Here is a 12,937-nt window from a genome sequence, read left to right as displayed (position 1 = left end):
CCACTCAGACGATGCAAGTTTGGCTCATTCCGTCTCTGATTGCAGCAGGGCGCCCAGACATATGAGCGTAGAGCGAAGAGCATATGCTAAATCTGAAACCGTATGAAAGAAGTCGTTTGGTAAGTTGCAACTGCGGGACTTATTATAATAGATTGCTTTGTGAAATGCACTTTCAGAAATAAATCATCACTCAAAAGTGTTTTCAACCCCTTGGAGCAATAAAAACAGGCACGCTCACCAAATCACGGATATAAGACTGGTCTCTGGAATTGGAAGCAGTTAAGACATGGGCAGTAGGTAGAGATGTAATATCTTGATGAGAACAGACATTAGCCTGGAACAAATGGCTGGCCTTCTGCTGGTTCAATCTAGAGTTTAAATTGAACCAGTTAATGTACAGGGGGACAGACTTTGCCCTTTGTTTCCTTTTGTAGAGGACCTTGATCAGCCAGCTATTACGGCGTTAATAGATCTATTTTAGGATCAGGGGGAGAGGCAAATAGCACACAGCCAAGAGCAACAGCTTGACAACTGCAATTGCAGGGCTCTATAGAAGGATGAGCTGGAAAGCAGAAGAGGTGAAAAACAGGGAGATAATGTGTTAAATCACATCTGTCAGAAACACATCTCCGATTAACGGCTATGATGGAGTCTGGAAAAACACATTTTGGGGTGTTTGACAGGCTAGACTACGGTCTAAATTTAGTGTTTTAGAGTGAGCATTGACAGAATAGCACTCCGTCTTCTTTTGGCAGCAGGAGGAATCAAAAGAAATTGAGTGACCAATACAAGGCAAAAATTAGCATGGCTCTCTTGCTAAAGTAGGGCCAAAGGCTTTGCCCTTTTGGAAATATTTTAAAAAATGTTGATCACCATGGTCACCAGTTTCTGAGTTCAACTCGAAATTGAAATGAAAAAAAAAAAAATCACAGTTTTTGGCCAAAATATCAAAAATGTTGGGCACCCTGGACTTCTAGTCCCCAAAAGGAAACAAAAGTGTGACACGCAAACGGATGGAAGGACGGACAGACGGATGGACGGACGGACGGGAGAACAGACACGCAGAGCGCTATATACCTAACCACGTTGTCGCGGGGGTATAATAATGAGAAAGATCTATGTGAACATGACGGACAGTAGAGTTCAGACAGCCCGAAAATGCAAAAAAAAAAGCAGAATTTCAGGAGCAACGCCTCTCCTAAATCGTGCCACTTCCTGCATTTCCACAAATACCCGCCAAACCCACTCCTCCAGTTCCGCTCTCATATTCAGTGCCAGATCCGAGAGCTCAGAAAAGTGAGCTATTTAACTTAACCATATACGAGCAACATCACTCATCCACTCGCCTCATCTTTGTTTCACCATCCCCATCGGACGACGATCTTTCCAGTCGGAATGAGGGCGACCACGTCCAAAGTTTCCATCAGCCCACACCAGCAGACCAGCGGCAGCGGCCGAATACTTCTCCGCTGGCTGCCTCCGGGCCAAGAATGCGCTTGCTGTAATCCAAACGCAGTCCAGAAGAGTGAGTCCAGCCAGCCTCCACACAGTCTCTTCCATGCTCACCTCCCTCGTCAGAAAGGATAGGACGAGGCATGTACAGTACATCGCCGTGGCCGCAGTTCTCCTACTCCATCGCATCCGAGGACAACTCCAGTGTCACCCGCCATTGAGCCGACCACTCCGGTCTCGCATCACGTAGCCGGCTGCAGCGTCACCACGCTCCAGTGAGGTCCTGCGATGGCCGGCCTTATTCAAAAACGCTAAAAGAAGAAGGAATTCCAGCCCTCTTCTCGCCTTCACTTCCGGATATCTGGCAATTTGTCGAGGCGTCCTGACCCCATCCATTGAAGACGAGAGCCCCAGCAGCAGGTAGGGCCTCACAGGTTTCTTGCCTCGGTTTTGTTGCCTAAACCTAACCGATCGTTTCACAACATTAACCACGTTGTGTGTTTCTACAAGCGTGATACGGGGCTGATATGAAACCTATTTATGAAACATATTTTTGGTTCAGAAACATCGACATTCAACGTATCCTGTGGTTTGCAGAAACATGCAATGCCAACACTTTTTCTGGCGACTGGGTTGGAAAATCAGTTAGTGTAGATCATATCTGTGCTTTATTGAGCAGTACCTCATTAATTAAAAGGAGTTAAATTATATATTATAGACTATATATTCAACATTTACGATGAATTTTTCACACTATAGCTGTACAGTGGCACCTCTTGAGATTAATCATGCTCTCTTGGCATAGTATTAATCATGCTAAGCTCCATAAACTTCTCTTGTATCTCCTCATAATATTTCACATTCTAGGAGGATGACTTGGGCCAGCTGACTGCTCAAACCTCAGTGTTATTTCTCAGCTCTCGTTGCTTCTCTCTTCTGAATTTGTGCTTTCTTTCGGAACAATCACATTTGATGCCAGAGCTGAAGTGACCACTTGACTAGCCACCATTCACTTTAGTTATTAACCAAGACAGGTGTCTGCACAGCTGAGAGATGGACATGGAGGGACGATTTAAATGTCTCCAAGCAGACGTCACAGCGGCTTAATTTCACAGCCAGTAAGATTGGAAGAAGATGACATTACTCTCTATTAAGGCGTACTGAAAGATCAGAAGTAGTAGTTCTTGCCACAAAACGGCAAAAATATTAGATTTTACCAGTGGTATTATGCAGGTACAATGATAGCATTTTAGATGGCCACATATTCTTTAGTTTGTCGTATCATTTTGTAGTAAAGAAACAGATTTAGTACAGCATTAATATATGTGTAAAATGTGTTTGTTGAACATAAAAAAACAAAACTAATTGCCCTCAACATGGATATATTGCGTCTCTTTCGTTGTGAAGAGCTTTCTCTCAGCACTCAAGAGGATCTGCTTCACCAGGAGAAGCACTTTGTGAATATGTGTCTCTCAGCCTGAAACCATCTTCACGGTCTGTTCAAACAACCAGACGCAGAGCCGACATGAAGCATAATGGACTGTTCTGTTGACAGCCATAATGGATGGGAGTGTAAACACCACAGCGTGCGGTTTTACGTGAGTTTATGTTTTCCTTCCTGCACTTTGAATCATTTTCAAATATTGTCAGCTAAGCTAGCAGAAAAAAAACTAAATGTTGTAATTCATTCAAAGGGAAGTTCTGAGCGAATAATCGTTTTTATCTCAAAATCTCGATTTAAAAGTGCAAAATTGACAAATGTCAAGAGCTGAGCCCCTGCTCTGGAAGTAAAAGTCCAATGCATTTTTCCCATCAAAACAGTGAGCAAGTCAAAAAGGTCACACCAAATGTTTTTTTCCTTCCTCCATAGAACACAACTCTGATAATAGTACGGAGAAAGTCTGATCCCAATGGGAATGTACAGCAACCACTTCAGATTGTTTTTCCTACGCCCCTGTCTACTTTACATTTTTAAATGTATAATGCTATCCTCTCTGGCAGGAAATTTGATCACCAGTGGGTGTATCTTATGTCTGCTGGTGTTGAAAATCACATTAGGTAAAGCACACAGCCCAGGTAAGAATGATTAATAAAACAAGAGAAATGACAGCATGTCGGCATATTTTAGGATTCAGTGTTCACCGCTAGAGACTAAACAGAAAATGGCAGAGCTTATTCAAATGAGATAATGTATAATGTCACGCATAAAGGTATTGCTGAGCTAAAGACCTACAGTAATGTTTTTGACGTCCACAAAAAACCCTAACCCTTGATATAAGGTATCAAGGTAAACCCGGGACGGTTCTCACTCATCACAACAGATGCAGAGGCTGCTGCTGCTGCACGGAGACAGGATGTAGGGAGATAAAAGAGACTATGTCTGATGTTTCAGTCTTTTAGAGGACTTCCATTAAGTTCCTGGCGCAAGAAAGAGAATTAAGTAGCAATCATCTCTTTGTATTCATCTATGGCACCATGTTCAATTCAATTCAATTTATTTTTATAGAGCGTCAAATCATAACAGAAGTTACCTCAAGACGCTTTTTATATAGAGCAAGTCTAGACTGTACTCTATAGTTTAGAGACCCAACAAGAGATTTCCCATGAGCATCGCATTGTTATGCACTGTGTCCAGGAAACACTCCCCGTAGTGACCTCGAGCAGAACCGGGCTCTGGGTGGGCAGCCATCTGCATCGACCGGTTGGGTTTTGAGAGAGAGAGAGAGAGAGTGAGACAGAGACAGAGACAGAGACAGAGACAGAGACAGAGACAGAGATAGAGAGAGAGAGGGAAGTATATGTCGTCTCTCAACTCCATTCTCACATCCCAAGTTGCTAATCGGACAGTAAACGTATGACCCGATATGGCCCAGATATACAGTATGTCGTCTGGATATCCGCTGGCTACACCAGAACCCTTGAAATATTGTCTGCTGCCCCCAGAGGCTAAATTGTTGTCAAACCGATAGCCGATGGGTTAAGAATATATAAAGAATATAACTATTTTCATGTTTTATTTCTGTTTACGAATATTTCAGATAATGTAGAATCTAAATTTTATAGTTCTTTGTCCCAGGGCTCGGGAACCGGAGGGTCGCCAGTTCAGGTCCCTGCACGGACCAAGTACGGACTGTGAACTGGTTTGCTGGAGCGGTGCCAGTTCTCCTCGTGGGCACTGCCGATGTGTCCTTGAGCAAGGCACCAGACCCCCAAACTGCTCTTAATATTAGGATGGGGTAAATGCAGAGGCTAAGTTTCACTTTTTTTTTTTTACATCTACATATAATGAAGCTGCCATGTGTTGGCTGCTGTGTAGGCTGCACTTGATTGGAGGCGCAGAGGGCGGGAAATATGTGGCTCCGTAGGAGGCCAACTACATTTCTTTGGCCCCAGGACCACATGTTAATCCAGCCATGTTACAGTTGGATTATGTACTGCGCTTTAAGGTGTAACAATTTTATGCACAAGTGTGATAAATAGGGATGCGCTAATCAGACCTATTGGATTGGTAACGGGTCCGATATTGACAAGTAAGCGCATCAAGTATCAGCCATGAAATGTGTGATTCACATTTAACACAGTTTCTTCGTCACATAAAAACAATTCCATTGAGCTTCATACAGTGATGTTTACAGATTTTGAATGTGAGAAAGAGAGCATTGATATTGGTTCACTACCTGAGTTGATCTGAACCGGTATCAGGAGAATAAAAGTTGGGATCTCTAGTAGAGACAATAAAAGCTCAGAAATAATAAATTTAAAATATCTATAAAACAAGCTGATTCTAAAATGTCCCTTATTTGTCTTAATTTCAGGAGAAATTAGCGAAATCATCTTTGAGGAAAAGACACCATCATCTCTTTTAAACCCACAGCGTGATAACCGGGGGAAAAGTGCTTACACAATCTGTCCACATTAGTGTCTTAATGGACTATACACTGCAAAATTCATTTTCCATCCCATTTACAATTCTGCAAACATTACAGTCCTCACTGTTACAGTTAATGAAACATCTCCACATTATTCACTTTGAACAGAATGAGCATCAGATTTAATAAAATCCCACTCTGGATCTAATGAGTATTGGACCTATTGTGTAAACTCTGCAGTTATTTGCAGCAAAATGTGAAAGTTGGACCAAAAATGACTGAAAGCCATTTGAAAGAGCACAGGTGATCAATTTTACAGTGAACTGCAAAGTAAGGCTACATTTTCTCGTACAGCTTGGTGGATACACATATATCTCTGCACCCTTTCTGTGTATACAGATAGCCATGAAACTTTTAAAGATCTCCTTTTAGAGAAGCTTCTTTTTTTTATCATATAGTAGTTGGAGCTCCAGTGAGAGCTGGGTGGGTGGCATGTGTATCTGACCCTTGAAGAGTCTTCTTCTCTACGATTCAAACACAGGAAGAGTGGAGTGCTAATGGCCTGCCCATGCCTTTACTCTTTTTCATCATCTTTCCTGTGTGCTGTGTACAAAACAACAATATGTAGACCTCTGGATGACGGCACCTCCTCTACTCCTTTATGGGAGCTACTGAATATTTCATCACATCTTCAGATTCAGACAGCACATTTTCTCAGCAAGTTGAAAAAGTCCGCATGGACGGCGCTGGAGGTCAGGGAGGGAATGGTAAGCAGGGGACGGGCAAAGAGAAGAGACGAAATCGAGCAAAAAAGGAGATGAAAAAAGGAAATATAGAAAACGGCTCCTAGAAGCAGCTGTGGAGGATGTTTTTTTCTCCGGCAGCATCTCCCGCCTTTCCCTCTCCGTCCCGACTGCCTGGCCGCCCGCTACGCCTGCTGCGGTCCCATCTTCCTCTCCACAGGCTCACAGTGCTGGTTTTTGCCTGATAGGATGATTTGCCACTTCATTACTAATTGATAATCGCCGGAGAGAAACGCTCATTAGCCCAAGTGCTGAATAGTGCAGCTAGCACGCTGACATTTTCAGCCTCTCCATAATGACTGTGTTGATGTTGGCAAATCTGTCTCCTTCGAAACACACGGTGCAAAACAGGCAGAGTGTGAAAGAGATGAAGCCGAAGACACAAAGACAGAGGCTGCTTTAAGTTAGAGTGGAGACGATGAGAGGAGCCTTTGGGTCAGAATCAGAACTTGTCTGCAGGGAATTATACTATAATAATAATAATAATAATAATAATGAGTAAGCATTTTAGCACTTCTGGTTCCCTCGTTTGGAAGTCAGCGGGTTATTTGAAAGGGTTTTAAGGTCTTTAGTTAACATAAGCTGAAGCTTTTATCTGTTCAAAATGTACCTTAAAGGGAGATTTGTCAAGTATTTAATACTCCTATCAACATGGGAGTGGGCAAATATGCTTGCTTTATGCAAATGTTTGTATATATTTATTATTGGAAATCAATTAATAACACAAAACAATGACAAAATATTGTCCAGAAACCCTCACAGGTACTGCATTTAGCATAAAAAAATATGCTCAAATCATAACATGGCAAACTGCAGCCCAACATGCAACAACAGCTGTCAGTGTGTCAGTGTGCCGACTTGACTATGACTTGCCCCAAACTGCATGTGATTATCATAAAGTGGGCATGTCTGTAAAGGGGAGACTCGTGGGTACCCATAGAACCCATTTTCATTCACATATCTGGAGGTCAGAGGTCAAGGGACCCCTTTGAAAATGGCCATGCCAGTTTTTCCTCGCCAATATGTAGCGCAAGTTTGGAGCATTATTTAGCCTCCTTTGTGATGAGCTCGTATGACATGGTTGGTACCAATGGATTTCTTAGGTTTTTCTAGTTTCATATCATACCACTATCTTCACTCTAGCTTTAAAACTGAGCCCGCTACAACCTCCCAAAGATAGATTGCGTTAAAGTGTTAAAAAAAATAAGTGGTGTTAAAAGTGATTTTGCGTTAACGTGTAATTATCACGGGTTGAGACTCCGTTGGATTGCGGTTTAAAATGATCAAACACATTAAGTTCTATATAAATAATATAATTTGTTTTGTTTATTATAATTGCAAAAAAGACAAACAATAATGAACTATAATGCTGAGTAGTGATAATGGGCCAACAGTACTATACCTGAAATAGACATCATGTTCTCAAAACCTCAACAGCCAACATGACAAAGCTGAACTGACTGCAACCGTTCAATCTGCCCTCAACCAGCCACAGCGCACCTTTAGGCATAAAGAACCAATCAGGCCTGCAGTTAGGGGTCCGTGTCCAATCAGCTGTCAGGACTTGTTTCTCCCATTCGGTGCGATCACGCGCCAATACCCTTTATAACACCTCTGGGCTCCCTCTGCTCTTCTGGCAGCCGGCCTTCCACCGGCTGGAATAATATTGCGTAATTGTTATTGACATATTGTGACTGGAAGAGGATCAGCTAGAATGTTCTCTCCTCCTCCTCCTCTGTAGAATTAACAGCTTGTGACACGCTGGTGGACTCCAGAAGGAGTCGAGCTGACATCTCTAGTCAGGAGGGCTGCCAGTAGAGGACTTAACACATGATCACAATTATTTACACATGTAATGCTGCTCTCTCTCACTGATCAATATTACACATTATATTATAATTTATCATATAATATACAATATTATCATATTATTGGTGTCTGACAAGTGATCACAATGGAGTTGGGTCTAAAATACAATTTCTATTACATTATAATCGTGAGTCGGAGGAACTCTTTTGTTAAATGGCTGCTATAAGGTGTAGTTCGTCTAGATACAAAATAAATTTGAAATAGCTCCACAACCAGGTCTATACCAGGTCTATATGCATGATCTTGGTGTCTATGGATAGGTAAGACCTCAGTGAATTCATCCCCAGTGTAAGTAACATTGTGACTGTTACTATGCCTGAGTAAACTGTGATGAACCAAAGGAAAAATTTGCATTTTTTATCCTCTCCTAAAATGTTTTCTTGATTAGACAGTGGATAACACCTTTATAGCAATGATGCCATGTACAGAGATGCCACTCAATTCATTCAGCAACTCCTTGACTACAACTGTGCCGAAGCAGATGTAAATAGCACAAAGCACATAGATTTTACAAAGGTTTTAGTAAGGATAGGACCAGGCGGACTCTCCATTTGGCTACTTGGATACCCAAAGTGTGCAAAATGGGTTTTCTACCTCTTGAAAGGGAATCTGGCTATAAAATACTACTGATATCCACTACAGGAGGCTATGTGCACACAATGGAGCCTTTGGCCATGACATTTACCCTGTGCATCATCATATTCTACCATTGCGCTCAGTATAAAATCAATAAAAACAACTACATTGTATAATTTTGACTCCAAATGGAGTAGTTTTATTATAATAATGATATATGATCAAGTAAAACTTAGATAATAACAATTAAGATCAATAACTATGTAAAAAAAGATAACAAAAAATAATCCAAAGTCAAGTATGTACATTCAATATAAAAACGGTCAAAAGTATTATAAAGTAAAAGTATTTCTTGTGTTGATTTTGTAACTAAAATATTGAAATCATTGCCAAACAAACATTGTTTGGACAAAATACACTTGGAGTGTTGTTTTAGCAGCGTTAAGGCCTCGTCTTTAGAAACTATTCAGAAAAAAGACTACCTCAGGATTTTATGAAGTTTTTAAAGGCAGTGTTTAACACACAGCTCAGCCGAACCAGTACCGGGTCCATCGGGTTAAAGAGGTTAATAGAGCATTTTATATCTCGTTTGTAAAACGTAACGTCATTATTCAATAAATCTGTGTGTCATTTAGGTTTGGCAATAATGCAACTTTTAACATCCGTGCTAAAGCTCCAGTCTTCCTGCTGACAAGGCTTGTGCCATGAAGATCATTATATCAATGGATGGCTTCTCCTCCGTCCACTGAAGTACATTAAACTGTGGATGAGAAGCCCTGCGGTCAATAGGACTCTGTATCATTACTTCACACCTTGCCATGGCTGTACCGTCAATCACCCTACAGAAGTCTGAGTCTGACACAGGACCATCAGCACATGGATGGATTACTGAACAGACCTACAGGGCACAGGCCCAGAGTGTCCCCTCCCCCCCCCCCCGGCCTTCACCTACAAAATGTTATTCAAAGAGGCATGTACCAACCAGGAAGAGACTCCAAAAATGACCACTAAGAAGCTTGAAAAATACTATAAAACAGAGACCAAAACAACTACAAAGTCAGGCAAAACAGCTGCAAAGAGCACCCCTGTGCAAATATATCGGCAATCGACGGTTGTTGGGCTGACGATGGCCCCTCGGAAAATTTGAAGATATCATCCAACCCCTACTCACATTGACTACAATAAGGGGCAAAACAAACACAAAGAGACACAATACAACAATAAAAAAATTTCTGAACAACTATAAAGTCAGTGTGTCCTGCTCCTATGTGGGCCCCTATGGGGCCTTTTGCATATATTTGTGCCCAGGGGCCCATTATCTCAGACTCCGCCCATGCATCAGCACCGGGATACAACAGAAACAGCTGTCATCGAGGACATGGAGCCCAAAGCTTACTAACAATCTTAATCTTAACTCCTACATTTAAACCTGGAAGTCGCCACCTTGTCTATAACACTACATGGAAAAGAATTTGGAGTTTCAACCAAATTCTATGATACTCTTCATATCACTAAACATTAACAATGACTTTTGAAAAAAGCACGACTGTGATTTAAAATGTATTGATTGGTGATGTATTCTAAATGTATTGATTCCAACAGTCAGAATAAATAAAGCGTCGCTCCGTACCTTTCATCTCTCCCATGTCCAGGGTCTTGCCCAGCTGTTCCAGCAGGTCTGCTCTGGCAGCGTTCTTCTTGTGCTTTTTGCCATCGTAATGTTGCTGAGCCATGCCGGGGTTGTTGAACCAGGCGTTGCATAGCTGGCAGTAGCGGTCCGAGTCGCGGCGCTGTCGCGGGGAGGTCATGGGAGACGTTTCTGGGGAGCTCTTTACAGGACTGGGGGACGCCTCTGAAGGAAAAAAAACAACACAGCATTGAGGTTCTGTCGGGCTTTTACTGGTTCTAAAGAAGACGTGCTTCAGTGACTTCAGAACAGAGAAAATCACCGCTGCAACCAAATCATTTTTCACATTCACACATTTTTCACTCTCATAGGGAGCCAAATGGTCGCAGTGTAGAGGTCAGATGTGATTAAGGAGAGCGGCAATGCAACGCTAGCAGGCTGATGAATTAAACACAGTAGAGGTCAGTAAAGAAAGGCTTTATATAAGCCGACACCGATCCAGTAAAATATAACCCTGATCGGCACTGATACTGATCCTCAAGATCAGCTCGAACATCCCTATAAATTTATCTTAGTCATGTGAATTATACATTTTACAACCAGTGCTAATTAGCTAGCATACCAACCCATAACCGTATGCTGTCTTTTATTTCACTCTTAGAATTGCACTGTTGATACAGCTCTTGCAGTGGGTCTGTGAATATGACAGACGGTGTTATTTTGGCCAAAATGGTCACAATGGAAATGAAGGAAGGTAAAACACTGCTTCAGAATAAAATAGTTTTACTGTGTACTGCTTTAAAACATATTTTTATTTATTTTTTAATGAGAATGCAGACTACTAAATGGCATGCAAAAAATACAAGTTGACTTTTTTGAAGTGCAGATTTGTAGCCAGCAGACAGAGAACAATGTAAGGCCTTTAATGAGCGCTGATCAGCAGCAGTGTGACAACGACTGCGGCCATGCTACTGCAGCCCCCTCAATAACAAGCTCTTATCTCCATTAAATGCCTGAAGAGGAAAACCTAAATTCTACTTGGCAAACGGATTAAAGAGCCTGCTCTCCTCGTGGCTGCCCACTTGTGCCTTCATGCATGGATGATGGCATTAACCCCGAACGAGCGCCGCGTTGCACTGAGCGCTTCCCCGACACAAAACGGCACTATCAACCTAATCAGTTTTAACCCTCGAGTGCTCGGCCCACCCTAAGTCAACATTTAGCGTCTTCCCATTACGTTCCATTACACCAGTCAACATTTCAAAGTGGCAACTGCTGTGTAAAAACACAGGGGGAGAGAGAGAACGTATAGAAGCTCAACTGTCAGCACTTTTCTTCTCTGTGAGTTCAGCCTCCAGTGATTCAGAGCTGAGCCTCAGGCAGAGCACAGTTTACATTTGCATTTACATTTTACATTCAGCACTTGGCTGAAGCTCTCATCCTCTGCAACTGGCTATTATGTGGGATTTGAATCTGTGACTTTATGGTTATAGGGTGACCTCTCCAACTAATAGGCCGATGTAAACTGTCAGACTTAATTTAATCCCCCTTTGCAAGGAGGTCAGAGGTCAGCGACACAACAGAAGCCACGGAGCTGTTTTGGATTTAATGCCTTGCTCAAAGGAAAGTGGCTTTTATAGAGAGGAGTAGGCATCCATCACACACTTCAGCAACTAAACCCAAGGACTCATATAGCCATCCTATAGCCAGCCTAAGCTTCAGACTGACTGAGCTCCACACACAGTCGTTTTTTTAGCTCTGAGGAAACTACAGTTGGTAGCTTGACACATACTGTATATAAAGAACAAGGTGCATTTCTCCATCAAAGCTGTTCAGACAACTCTGGCACATGATACGTAAGCTGAAAGCACAGCTCCTTGGTTTCAATCAGCGACCAGAGCAGAAAGATGGATGACAGAAGTTAAAGGCTGTCGAAAAACTCAAAGAATGTGAAATATTTACGGTTTGTGGAGACGACAAAGAACAAACGGGAGGCGATTATTAATTCCTCAAAGACAACTTGACTTCATAATGTACTTTGTTTGCTGCTTTTTGTATCATTATTATCAATATTAGTATTAGTAGTAGTATTGAGAACTACGGTGGCCTTATGGTAATGTGAAAGTGCAAATGACCCCTTCTAGAGCCAGAGTTTGGTTTGTATGTTCTGGGTTACTGTACAAAACATTGAGGCTGGCTCCGTGGAGAGGACCCGCTCCCTATGTAGATATAAACGTCTCATTCTTAAGCTGGGCATATACTGTACGATATATATATATATATATTAACTGTCCCATTATTTCTGAACGTGAAATCAATGTCATGCACTTATATTGAAAGACCACCCTCTTGAAAAAGGAGAGGAAAAAAGCCCCATAATAGTGGAGTATTTAGTAGCTAAAGAGACAGCTATTTCCCTCAGGAGTCGGTAGTGACCAAAACAGAGCTAAAAGAGTGAATATTGAATTTACATTCATCAGGTTGTCAGAAACACGACTCCAAATGAATGATTACGTTGCTCTGGAACTGCTAGATGTGTAAATAAGCAACTGTTTGCTAACGTTTGCCACATCAACTTAAAAGGTGATGGTATGTCATCGCTGTGTTGCCAAGCAGAAAAAAAATAAATAAGGTATTGCAGGTTTAAGCGTGACTTTATGTGATTATGTTTTGGCGACTCAAAGGATGGTTAAGTTTCGAAAAGAATTGTCATCTTCGTTTAAATACTGAGTGACAGGAGA

General features: G+C 41.8%; 1 protein-coding gene across 4 annotated transcripts in view; it reads right to left on the bottom strand.

Annotated features, from left to right (window-relative positions):
* Positions 1-12,937, bottom strand: part of zmat4a (zinc finger, matrin-type 4a) — a 162,547-nt gene that overhangs the window by 32,302 nt on the left and 117,308 nt on the right. For all 4 annotated transcript variants that reach the window (XR_005207910.1, XM_037778214.1, XM_037778215.1 and 1 more), the window contains exon 5: positions 10,200-10,421. Coding sequence is in view for 3 of the 4 variants with exons in the window: in XM_037778214.1 (XP_037634142.1) it covers positions 10,200-10,421 (222 nt within the window). In the remaining variant the exon portion in view is untranslated. The remainder of the gene's footprint in view (positions 1-10,199; positions 10,422-12,937) is intronic.

Source organism: Sebastes umbrosus, chromosome 8 (genome assembly GCF_015220745.1).
Source record: "Sebastes umbrosus isolate fSebUmb1 chromosome 8, fSebUmb1.pri, whole genome shotgun sequence".
NCBI lineage: Eukaryota > Metazoa > Chordata > Actinopteri > Perciformes > Sebastidae > Sebastes > Sebastes umbrosus.
This window is presented reverse-complemented; position numbering and strand designations above follow the sequence as displayed.